At 43.9% G+C, this 12569-nt stretch overlaps 1 protein-coding gene across 2 annotated transcripts; it reads left to right on the top strand.

Moving 5' to 3' along the window:
• The first annotated feature begins 8 nt into the window (after positions 1 to 8).
• On the top strand, positions 9 to 9517 carry PRELID3A (PRELI domain containing 3A). Of its 2 annotated transcripts, none has more exons than XM_040549963.1 (6): positions 9 to 178; positions 1435 to 1603; positions 1994 to 2083; positions 2843 to 2913; positions 3008 to 3110; positions 7968 to 9517. In XM_040549963.1, the coding sequence occupies exons 1-6, from the start codon at positions 147 to 149 to the stop codon at positions 8079 to 8081; spliced, it is 579 nt and encodes a 192-aa protein (XP_040405897.1). In that variant the 5' UTR covers positions 9 to 146; the 3' UTR covers positions 8082 to 9517. The 2 variants fall into 2 exon arrangements, with proteins under 2 accessions (XP_040405897.1, XP_040405898.1); XM_040549964.1 differs by lacking the exon at positions 7968 to 9517 and adding an exon at positions 4863 to 4931 and having other exon boundaries at positions 31 to 178.
• Positions 9518 to 12569: the final 3052 nt, after the last annotated feature.

Here is a 12569-nt window from a genome sequence, read left to right as displayed (position 1 = left end):
CCTCCCCCGGCTCACGCAGCGAGTGACGTCAGCGGCCCCGCCCCTCCCCGCGGTCACTCCTGCCGCCGGCCGGCGCCTGGGTGCCGGGCGGCCGCGAGCCGCGCGCGCGCTCCTCTGCGCCCGCCCGCACCGAGATCGCTCCGGCCATGAAAATCTGGAGCTCGGAGCACGTCTTCGGGTGAGCGCGGAAAGCGGCGCGGGCGGGCGGGCGTTCGTTGCGGCGGGCTCGTCGCGGCCGGCCGAGGGGTTAGGCGTCAACGGCAGGCTGCTGGAGGCGAGGCAGGGCGGGCAGGGGCTTGTGAGGGCTCCTCCTGCGGGGTGCAGCGGCTGTTCGGCGTTTCCTCGCCGGGATCTGCGTCCTACGCTGCCCCCGCGTTATGCAGCGCCTGTGTGTAGGTAGGGCAGAGGCACCCGTAAGCCCTGTGGAGTTAGGCAGTAGCTGGTTTGTAAGGGTACCTTGAAGGGCTGCAGGCCTGCCAGTTACCCCGAATCGAGAAACGGGTGCTTAGGAACGAAATCTCCGTGTTGGATCAAGTCCTTGGTTCATCCGGTCCCTGCTGGGGCCCCAGCCTCGGTACAAGGATGCGCGAAGTCCCGCAGCAAGAGCGTGAGGACAGCCCGTCCTCCGCTGGCGGGGCCGCTCTGGTCCGCGGAGTCTGGCGTCGTCAGAGCTTGATGGTCTCAAAACTTTCTTCATGAGAACAGTTCTGTGTTGAGAAGGGTGTCCGTGGCTGTAATTCGTGCTGCCGGGCTGCCAAAACCAGTGGGAAAGGCGCAGACTTCAGGCGGCAGAGATGAGGTGGTTTCTGAAAATCCGTTTCTCTATTTTGAACTTCCTGATTGCTTTATAAAAAACGAAGTAAACTTCACCTTGTTTCTTTCTTTTTTTTCGCTCTAGGAGGAAACAGAAGCTAAAAAAAGTAGTTCTCATTTATTTGGCGTGCTAAGCATTATGGAAGCATTCAGGTTGGAGTGGACTTGTGGGGGCATCTAGTCCAGCTTCCCTCTCAGAGCAGGGCTAACTCAAATATTAGGCCGGGTTTCTTTTCCAGCTGAGTTCTGAATGGGTGGAGATCCAACAGCCTCTGTGGTCAGTCACCCTTTTTTATTTTTTTGTGTAGCTAATTGGAATGTCACACGTAGCAGCTTGCCTGTTGCCCCTTGCCCTTATTTCTGTTAGTCATGGGTTAATAATTCTTTCCTTCACCCTGAAGAAAGGAATATATCTTGTTTTCCTGTTTGTGTACCAATGCTTTCTTATGGCCTTTCCAAGCATCACTGAATTCTGAAGGGATATTTGATGTGGGAGCTAGGAACTTGTACAGCACATGCCATGTTGCGAAAGCTCCAGCAGCCTAGTCAATTCAGGGTTGTCTGAATACTTGCCATTAACTGCAAAATAGTTACAAATGTTGTCTTTTCTTCTTTTTCCAGGCACCCCTGGGACACAGTGATCAAAGCTGCTATGAGAAAGTACCCCAACCCGATGAATCCATGTGTGGTAGGAGTAGATGTCCTCGACAGAAGCCTTGACAACCAGGGGAGGTTGCACAGTCACCGCCTTCTCAGCACAGAGTGGGGATTGCCGAGTATTGTAAAAGCGGTATGCTTTTACAGGCTTAATAGGTTATGAGGGGTGTGATGCATTTAGGTCATCAGGTGAACTGGAGCTGAATTCAAAGTAAAAGCTTGATTGATAGGAAGCGTCATCCACAAATATCACATAAGCTGTAATCAGCATGGTTTGTAGCAATAATACGTTATAGGCTTTAATATGCCCACAGTGTGTTTTTATGTCTGTACGTGCCTTCTAGACTGGTCTGTGTCATTCTGTATGACTGATGCAAATTACTGCCATGTAATCTTACCGCTGATCGGTGTCTTGGTATTTGTGAGGTGTATTCATTTCGGATTTGTGCTTTCTTTTTTGTTGTTTGTTTTTCTTTGTTTGTTTTTAGTACTAAACTTTATTGTTGTCTTTCTTCACTTTCAGATTTTAGGAACAAGTAGAACTCTGACTTACATTGAAGAACATTCTGTGGTAGATCCAGTAGAAAAAAAGATGGAGCTTTGCTCAACTAATGTGAGTTATAGCTTAAGAAGTTTCTGATTAGTAGTTCTGGAGATTACATGCTTTGTCTCTTAATGTTTGGAAATGTGTTTACATCTTTCATTATAAGGAGGCATGTGTCTTAGTTGGCTCTTTTTTTTTTTTTCTTCTTCTTCTTCCCACAAATACTATGGGATCCATCATATACGATTCTGTTTTTTATAAAGTTATTTCTCAGAATGCACATGACTGTTGGACTTTAACGTGTTTAACATTACGCTGCTATTTACAACAAATATCTTAATTTGAAATGCCTTTTTTCCACAAGCGTAAACGAAGCATTTTGCTAACTTTTGATGGGAACTTGTAATTATCAGATTTGATGTAGAGTTGTCTGTAGGAGTCTTGTCTCTGTACAAGAGGTGTTTTCTTTCCTGAATATTACTTTTCTTTACCCTCAGAATAGTGTTACAGTGGTCTTGGTCTTAAAGAGCCTCTTTGAATTGCATTACCTAAATCTGATATGGCTCAACATTCAGAGAAAACAAATGGAAAACGGCTTGTGCAGCTTACTGTGAATAGGAACTTAGATGGTTATAATTAGATCTAGGATAGGACAAGATGCATCACTCCTTATAGGTATTTTTATTGACTGTGTTCTGGGTTTCATATTCTGTATATGCTGTTTTGTCTCTGACATTAAAATGACTGTTCTGCTATTGAGTGATGCTGTTGATAATGCAAAAGTGAAAGTTGGGAAGTTAGAATTTCAGGTCTTTCTTTCTCTTTAAGATTACTCTCACAAACTTGGTGTCTGTTGATGAGAGACTGGTTTACACGCCTCATCCTGAAAACCCTGAAAAGTAAGTAAGGATATTTGTGTGTTTTTTTATGTATAGGAGACAGTACGTTAGTCAAATTCAGTTTAAGTATTAACTTCTCTTTATTCTCTTACAGAACTGTGCTAACTCAAGAGGCAATTATTACTGTCAAAGGCATTAGCTTGAGCAGTTATTTGGAAAGCTTAATGGCAAACACAATATCCTCTAATGCCAGAAAGGTACGTATCCTTTATTCTGTTTTCTCCCTCTCTCCCCCCACAAACACCTTTCTTTTTGTTGAAATTGGAATTGTCAAGCGTGTGCGCTGAGTACTATATTTAATTTCTCTAAACTTTGTGCACAGAATTCCAGTTGACTTTTTGTAGGACCTCAGGAAGTAGAATATAATTTACCAAAGTATGAAAAGGTTTCACTACTAAGTATCTGGTTTTCAGCTGGAATTGCACATCGGAACAAACCAACCCCTATGTGTATGCTACAGCGACGCATACCAGAAACATGATTTTTTTTTTTTCCAAAGTATGATTTTAAACACCAGCTGCGTATTTACAGGAGTTAGTGCTAGTAGTGAAGGTGACTTCCTTTTCAGCCTTTATAATCTGGATTTAGCATTAATGCCAGCGAATTTTCTGTGCGAGGTCCTATCCATTATTGAGCTGTCTCCTTGCCTTTGGCTGAAAGTAATGTCATGTCAGCAGAGGCATATTTTTTGAAGAGAGGAAACTATGCTGGCCTTTGTAGGTAACACTATACCCACTCCTCTGTCTTGTGCTCGCTTTTTCTATTTGGCTTGCAGCCACAGAGCTGAACTTCAGCACAGACAGTTTCAAGAGTGCTTGTTCCTGGACACTTTGTCCTACGCTTCTTTGGGGAAGGTGGGGAAGAAGTGGAGTTGATGGAGAAGCATTGGCATCGCTGCCTAACAGCAGGATGAGTGCAACTGAAATGTGAGCTTGTGCTCTGCATTGCTGGAGAGGTTCTGAACGCTGGGAATTTGGCCCAGGTAACTTCTTCTAGGCCAGAGAGACAGCCCTTTGTCCCTGTGAGAGGTGTTGCTTGACCAAGGCAGAGTAACCTGACTTAGTAGGAGGTATTGACCAACATATCAGAGAAGGAGAAAGCCTCCTTTGCTTCTCGTCTTTGTGCTTCTCCAAAAATGAGAGGAAAGCAGCTTAAAATGGGGGGATGAAGAAGGAGTGATGGATAGTTTTTAGACACTGGAGAGTAACATTAACTAGGTGAGTGCTCTCTGTGTTGATTTGGAAGTCATAAATGGAACGTGTTTCAGATAAATTCCAATTCTCTCTTGATCCAGTTTCCATTTAAAAGTCTATGCTGGGCATTTATTTTGGTCTTGCAACAGCAGTCCAGACCCTGGCTCACAACAAAACCTCAGCCTGACTCGGAGATAGCAGAACACTAGCTGGCTGGAGTGGCCACATCAACTGGGCACACTTAGAAGTGCCAGCTGATTTCCTCTTGTGGCATCTGTCAGATTTGCACGGCTCCACTGAACTCAGAGAAAGAGTGTAAATATTTCTTGGTACTGATTCATGTGTTGCTGTGTGAAAGCTCAATTTTTTTTTTTAAAAGCTGTTCTTCTATTCTGCCTCTTTCAAATAACACACTGTCTCACAAGATTCTTACAGATGAAAAACATCATCTTGTTCTGTCTGTTTCCCTGAAGAGTTTCTTTAGAGACAATGAACTTGGCAGGAATTTGTACTTGCAGCCCTTTTCTTTGCTACCCAGTAACCTATTCTGCTATTACTAGCTCTTCTAGCATGCTGTGCTACCCTTCTGGGTAAAAAAAAAACTTCGTGACAGCTGCTGAAATACATATTGTTTCTGAAGAAATAAGTATTGAGATTTTTCTCTGAGGTAGAGATGGCAGATTACGCTTTGTTATTGCACTTATAATGGAAAAAGTCTTTTGCCCTATGTTGTCAATTTTTTCTGTGTTACTCCAGGGGTGGGATGCTATTGAGTGGATAATTCAAAATTCTGAAAGCGCTCTAAGCTAGCAGTTCTCCACACCTGCAGTTTGTACTAACTAGTGGTAATGCCAGCATTCTTCTTCTCGGTGCAGCATTTCAGCTTTCTAGCAAACGTGTGCATGGATTGTTGTGATGTGGATTTCATAAATTAACCTGCACGTATGTTTAGTACACGTTACATACAGGAATGGCAAACGTTCATTACACTGCAGCTGTAGAGAGTAGGTCACACCGAGACGGGATCGATTAGCCCGTGCTCATGTCACTGAACCACGAACCTGCTGCAGCTCTGTCTTGTGCCACGTTGTTGCTTATGGTGTGGAAGTGGAATGATTACTGCAAACAACTGGGCACGGGAATGAGCCCCTCTATCACGTGTTTGCTCTGGTCTTAGTTTTGTGATTCCGGTATGTAAAACAGGTGCCCGAAGGAATTAACGCATTGTTTAATGACTGGAATTGGCGTGATGAAAACAAAGCAGAATCGTACTCCTAGGATATAAAATTGGTTTCTTAAAACAGATTGCCTAACAAGGGTAATCTTTTGCATAGTGAAATTGTATTTTGCTTTTCTTATGCCTGAGGAGTATTGTTGCCCTTCTGTCAACCTCTGTGGAAATCTGTACAAAGTTTGAAGCTGTCAGAATACCAGACTCTCCTGGTGTTTTTCACTCATTTTGTAGTTACATTCTTTTTGGTAGTGGTGTGTCCCTTAAGCTATGCGACTATGACGAAGTCTGACTTCAAGGCTGAGAGAACTGAGCACAGTTGCCTCTGATACCTCTGTGGATGGTTTTTCTTCTGCTAGCAAGTGTAGCCTATCTCTGTCATTCCTGTATTAGCTTACACTTTGACTGACAAGACTAAATTTTAAAAAATAATCCATCATGCTGCTTCTGTTTGTCAAGAATGCAGGGTCTTTTTACACTGCTTACTTTGAGGTCAGTGTATGTGACGAGTGTTTGCTTTTATGTTCTCATTCCACTAAGCTTTTATGGCTGTTTTTCTAGAAAATGTCAACTACGCAGGCTCAGCATTTATCAACCACTTAAGCTATACCAACAAATCTTCATGTGTGGTGTTTGGTCTACTGAACCCATCGCGCTGCTAACACATGCAATGAAGACTGATGTAATATGCATGCCTGGTTATGAATGTGCTTGCTTAATGAGCTACTACAGAAGTGGTTGTACACTATAAAACTTTATAGACCAATCCTCTGTCAGATTTTTTTTAAAAACCGGTAGTTCCACAATACTCAAAGGTTTTACATCTTGTTAAAGTTTGTAACTTAATTTCCCATGCGGAATACTCCTGAGATCTTCCTTGCCAACACCACGAGTTCATTCTTAGCCGCAAATCATAGCAAATAGCGTATGCAGGTCTAAGGAAAAAGGTGCAGACCTCCGTAGCTGTTAAAGCTGCAGGAAATGTTTTAGCACTCGAGTTGAGTGTTACACTTGTTGTTGTTTTGTCTCGTCAACAAGTAGATTATATTAACTAAAACACTGTGACCTGGTTGTTTCATAGTCAGGGCTTGAAAAGAATCTCAGTATTTTTCTACTGAGCATTTTCTGCATCAAAGGTGTTTGACGTTCTGACCAGCTCTCTCTGTGTGATTACATAAATACAACGTAAAGTCACTGCTGTCTTACTCAGCTCTCTGTGCCCGTGTGCCACCCAGGAGAGGACATTTTAACCTGACTTGTAAATACCCAGTGCACGCTCGCTGAAAGATGATTCCCTCCCTCTCCCCCCGCTTTGTTCCTGATCGAGCACTCTACTCGGCTAATTCATGGCCAGTTACACCGTGTTGCTGTGCGGCAGCCTGCTCTCGTCGGGGTGCTTTTACGCATGCTTTGCTGTTGTTCCCAGGTCTTGCGCAGGATGTAGATGTGGTGGAAGTAATCACCCGCTGGAGCACGGTGCAAGTGGAGGAACTCGGAAGTTAAATCACGCTCGTGCTCTTCTAAGGAATTTTTCCAGCAGCCCATGCTTAAACTGGGCAGTTGAAATCATGCCCTCTTCAATTTTATTGATACCTTTTAAAGGCATAGCATGTACTAAGTGAACCTAAAGCTATTAGCTCTTGAGGTAGTTCAGGGTACAGACAAATGCCTCTTGCTTGAGCTCTGGCCAAGGGCTGAACGCTCTGTTGTGATAAGGGGGTGGCTTTTCTCTGTTTAAAGACTTTGTGATTACTCTGTGGGTCCCTGTAGAATGAAAAACCTGAAGGGAACCAATGTTGGCCCTTCACTGAACTTAATGAGAGTCTTGAGATAAACCTTTTACTTCCAGAACCCCCAGCTCCCTGTTACTGCTGGTTCTACTTCTTGTGGTCACTGGAGTGCAGGTGCTAGCGTCGTCTTAAGGCAAAAGGCTTCCGACCTGCTTGCTTTGCTGGATTCCACCACTCTTACTAAAATGTAGGCTGTCAGTGCCTGGCTTTGAGGCACTCCCGACCCTTTCTGAGAACTGGGTGAAGAAAGACCGTCCCTTGATATAAAAGGTGCAGCTGTTGTCTCTCAAATAGTCTGTTTCATATGCTGAAAAGTCACTGTGCATGAGTATAGGCGTCAGTGCAAGGCCGTCTCTTTGAACTCTAGCTAGAGATCAAATCAATCAGCTGCTACGTCAAAGAGCGCTTGGAAGACTGTATTTCTTTGTCCCGGATCTTCTCAAAAAGTGTCCATACATATCTTGGTTAACGAATCTGCAAACAGTGTGTAGACTCTTTCATAAATTTGCTGGTATTTCCAGGTGGTGGGAGCAGCAAACAGTAAAAATGGCAGTCCTCTTCCATAAGGGGACTTAAATGCTGAGTGAGGCTTTTCGCAGAGATGAACTACTGCGAGCTCACAGCAATATTGCGTTTACTTCTTGCTTATGGGTTACACAGATGCCTTTGCAGTGAAATTTCAGTTAGATGAGAAATAATCAATATAATCCCGTATGGAACCACGCAGGGTACAGAATTAATTTTAAAACAAATCTCATGTCTGACAGAGGACGAACTATAGAAACGTTCGCAGCGATGTTGTATTTGTTCTGATCCTAAATTTCAGTATTTTCTTGGCAGGGTCGAGATGCCCTGGAGTGGGTGATCAGCAAACTAAACACAGAACTGGAGGAGCTGAAATCAACGCGCGAGGGCGTGAAACCAGCCATGGCAGCAGCATCAGCAGAAAAATAAAAGACAAAAGTACCAAGTAACTGACAGAAAAAAAAAAATTTATTCTGCCAACTGCTTTGTAGATCTCCCTTCCAAGGCTGATCTGCATACTTTTTATATATTTGTAAGAATATAGGATCAGCGGAAAAGTAACCTCATCTTTCATCTCCACAGCAGCTCCTGTGGCCTACTGAAGGCCGAATTGACCTCCTGCAGATGCTCTTTTCATGTAAATGATTTCTTTTAAACACTGGAAACAAAACGTTTAGCACATTTAAAACTGCCTAAATGTGCCTTGTATAACAGAGATTGAGAGTATGTTATATTTTACACCATCTCAGTTTTTCATACTGAAACTTGAAAAGAACTCGTGTTTGTTGAGGGTTCTCCATACGAGCTTTTGTTCTGTGAAGGGCCCATAGGTACTAGAGCACTGAATTTTGTTTGTTTTGTAACCTGGCAGCGTCTTATAACCATTTAAAGGGAACTACATGAGACAGGACATGATACTCTAGAGTAAGATATCTATCTAGAGAATCATCCCCAAAAGCTAAAACTTGTGTGATACTAACTCTTCTTACGTTGTTTAAATGTGCTGTCTGAACGTGACAGGTGCTTTACCTCTTAGATGTTTATATCCCAACGAAGATAAAGTTTCTATCGATGTTTGATGTTAATAGCCTAAACAGATGGTTGTTTTTTTTTCCTTTTGGGGGGAGGTTATAATTTATTTTCCTATTTATTAACTTTCCCTAGTTCCTCCCCTCACTAGCAGAAGAGGAGTGGTAATTCCTGGAAGGTGCTGGAAAATACTTCTCTTATTTATCTGTAAGAAGGGTACTTGTAGGCTACTTGAATGAAGAGGCTGTGCTGTTCCACTGGTCCTTGCTCTTCACATCATGTCTTAACTGAGGAAGAGACTGATGCAATAACCAGAAGAGTTGAAATAAGCAGGAAGTTTGAAATCCGAAGGGTGATGTTTCATAAACATGTATTTTTCACGTCCTAAAAGGAGGAAACAAAGAGTACAAGACAAACACACGGACTCTCCTTTTTGAGTGCTTTCTACGAACTACTGACTACTAGCATAACTGATTTTTTCAACACTTTGCCACATTGGTACAAATGTTTTTAGAATTCTTTTAAATGCTTCTCGTTATCTGGAAAAATACTGCAGTAACTGTTGAAATTGCCTCCTTTAAAATATACAGAAATAGATATTGGAAATGGGTACCAGCCTTTGTCAGAAGTTCACAAAACTTTCCTACTTGGTCAGGTGTAGTATGTGTTTCTTAGACAGCCCTCTGTTGGGGCATTTTAAATTATTTTTTGTGTGTGCACAAACTGAAATAAATGTTGCAAGGATGTTTACTTGTTCAAGTGGCAAACCATGTGTTTAGGAAGCTGTTAAAGAGCATGAGTAACTTCTTAAAAAAAAAAAAAAAGGGTAAAATGTGGTCATTGTTTTGATCTGGTCATTTAAAACATCTGTAGCTTAAGGGAATCTCAGAGTTTGCATTCTGTTTAGCTTGAAAGTGAATATTAACTTGGTTGTAAGGATAGTCAAGCTAAATTACACGATCCTAATAAACTTAAGATATATATGTAGATATTAGTAAAAAGTAATGAAATGAGTAGCTGATACTTACATTGCTATTTTTATACGGACCTTAAGCCTGTCTTGTTTTGGAACAGAAACTTAGACTTGAAAGTCTGATGATAGCAGCTCCTTTCTGGAAGATTTGCTGGGTAATTTCGGTGCAAGTCATTGTCATGCTCCTCCGGTGAGCAATGCCACTTCCTGTGCAAAGAATGCAGAGGCTGTGCTAGCTGTTCTAGCACCTTGTGACCTTCGGCTAGCAAGGGGAGTGCAGCTGTTGCGGAGCTCTGCGTATGAAAGGAAAGGATGAGTAAGTGTGTGTGCATGTGGAAGCCTGTACTACAGCATTTCCATACGTGCTTCTTGGAGATGGTGAGAACTAAACTGTGAGGGAGTAGAAAAGTTTTTCTGAGGGGTTCACGTATTGCTTCGGTTCAGAGGAAGAATTGTCTAAAGCTGCTTCTTACATCAGATTTGAAGTAATTGCTTAGTGCTGTCTTAACCTGAACGATTTGTGCATATCGCCTTCAGCACTGGCTGCCCTCCCAGAAAAGTCACTGCGAGCACCTACACTGTGTCCGGGGCCAAGCTTGTCTGCTGTACCATAGGATCAGTACCAGCTGTACCTGTTCTTATTGATTACTTTCTTTGCACTCTGTTTCCTTCTTCCAGAAACATCCTTACCTGCTTGCGTTGCTGCATCTCCTTTCTGTTTTCGTTCCCTGCTGGTTTCTCTCTGCATTTCATGCGACTCAGGAGCTAGACAGCATGTGCTTGGCTTTCCAATCTCTCCGCTGCTCCACTCGCCACAGCTCAACACCTTGTCTTCTGGTGCTCAGTCCTCTTCTGCTGTTCTCTAAGCTAAATGGGAGAGGGGAAGCTTAGGGTAAGAAGGAGGCTAACTTCAGAGGCTGGTTGTGGCACCCAGCTGCCTCTCACGACTGCCAGAAGAGTGCTGCTGTTTCTCACCGTGTCTTTGGGGTAGGTGGCACTCCTGCAGCTCTGGGCTTGTCGCTCTTCCTGCGATTGCTCACTTTGTGTGTACAAAGGATGTTCACGCTCAGTGGTCATACTGTGACCAGGTAGGCTGCAGTGTTTAGCAGGGGAAGTGGTTCTTAATTTCCTGTGAGCTTCCATGGAGAGTTGGACTTTCTGCTTTCTGCTCATTGAGTTTGCACACAGAGCTTCCACTCTCCTTCTGCTCTGACCACGTGAGTCTTGTCCGTGGGATCTGATGCGGTCAGCAGCTGTATGTCCAGCCCTGCTGTACGCAACCATTTTCGAAGCATGCTGCTTCCCACGCCAGTTCTGGCACTGTTATAGTCTGAGTTTACCTTTTCGGGCAAAAACATTTTTGGAATTGCATGTCTTGGTCTTGTACACCAGTCCTTCCCTAGGGAAACTCCCATCTCTTTTAATTACTGGTAATGGCTACAACGTATTTCTGAAGTCTGTTTTATGTCCTGTGCACTGACTGAGTGTCAGAGATGGAAAGCCACCTGATGGGAGGTGCTAGGCATCTTGCTGGGGTAGCTTTTTGTATCAGTGCAGGAACACCCTGGTACTCAGAAGGAAGGAAGTTTACAAAGCAGAAATGGTGTGAACTCATTAACTTGGAAGGATCTTGAAGCGTTGGGCACCAAGCAGAAGCAAGCTCAGCACTTCTGACCATGAATGGGTAGCAAGTGCTGTCTTGAATGATAATCCTAAACTTTGAGAGTTGAAAATAGAATGAAAGTAGCGTTTTGTGTGCTGAGGGATCGAGGTGATTTGCTGCTCTTCACGTGTTTCTCAACCACTAGGTTGCAAGTCAAGAGAAAGGGAGGCGGGGGGATGTGTGTGGTGGAGAGGAGCTTTGGCTTGAAGAGTTCGTGTCCAGCTTATCCTGTCTCCAGGTCAGGATTGTGAACCCTCACCCTGCCCATACCTACACTGAGGAACGGTGAAGCTGGGGATAGCTTTGGGCTGGCTCCTGGCTGCTGCAGGGGGAAGGGTGAGGGAAGGCAGGCAATGGCTCCCGGAGCTTGGAGGAAGATGGGGAGCGGCAGCTCTCGGCCCTGATGGATTTCAAGATGTTGGAGATAAGAAGCTTGAAGTGAGCTCTGGTTTCTGGTTGATGCCTTGCTAGGGCAGGCAGGCTCCTGTTAGCAGCAAAGTCGTTAAGCTAAAATGGTGCAGTCAAATGGCCTTGTGTGTGTAACCTTGTTGTTGTTGTTGATTTGGCCTTGCTCTGTGTCAGTCTTCCATGCTCCCCAGTGCTTCTTTTCCCCATGTCAACAAGCAGTGTGCAGGGAACTTCGTAGCTGTTAGGAAAAGGGGAAACCCTGTTGGACGTTGTGGCATTGAAAGGCCTGCTTAACGCAAGCACAGCACCGAACTGCACCGCTTGGCATGTGTCAGGAGTTTGTGTGTGCGACCATGTAATGAAGTAGCACTGAGAGAGAAGAACCTGAACAGTGACATTCCTTGATGTGGCAGTTTTCATGTAAATCCTCAAGGGGAGCAGTTGGTAACGCCTTTACTATTCTTGCATCTTCCTAGATTGTAAGCTGTGAAGGCCAGGAATCTGTAAAGTGTCTGTGTACACTATGGTGCTATCTTAAATAAACGATGTCCTCACTTAAAAAAATAAAAATCTTCTGGGTACGGACTGTTGCTTTTCAGAGGAGTCTGCAGAAAAACTACTTGAGTTACTCTGTGCTGGGAAACACCAGGACAGAGTAAGAGGCTTCCTGGAACTAGCTGTAAGCCATACTGCATGCTGCTCAAACGTCTGTGTGTCTGAACTGGTAATTCCACACGGGTCTGTCGGCTGCCTCATTTAGCAGTGAAACAGGAAGGCGTCACCTGAATGATTAACCGTGACTTGTACCTGAGACCTTACTTAGCTAATAAGGTGTCTTCTTACC

This window comes from Cygnus olor, chromosome 2 (assembly GCF_009769625.2).
Source record: "Cygnus olor isolate bCygOlo1 chromosome 2, bCygOlo1.pri.v2, whole genome shotgun sequence".
In the NCBI taxonomy this organism is placed as follows: Eukaryota; Metazoa; Chordata; class Aves; order Anseriformes; family Anatidae; genus Cygnus; species Cygnus olor.
The sequence above is the reverse complement of the archived record's forward strand: the minus strand, read 5'-3'. Positions and strand labels throughout refer to the sequence as shown.

Bases quoted from the DNA above. Each gene is read 5' to 3' on its own strand.
- PRELID3A (XM_040549963.1), top strand. From the start codon at position 147: ATGAAAATCTGGAGCTCGGAGCACGTCTTCGG. The intron at 179-1,434 runs GTGAGCGCGGAA...TTCTTTTTCCAG, and splicing joins AGCTCGGAGCACGTCTTCGG to GCACCCCTGGGACACAGTGA. The intron at 3,111-7,967 runs GTACGTATCCTT...TTTTCTTGGCAG, and splicing joins TATCCTCTAATGCCAGAAAG to GGTCGAGATGCCCTGGAGTG.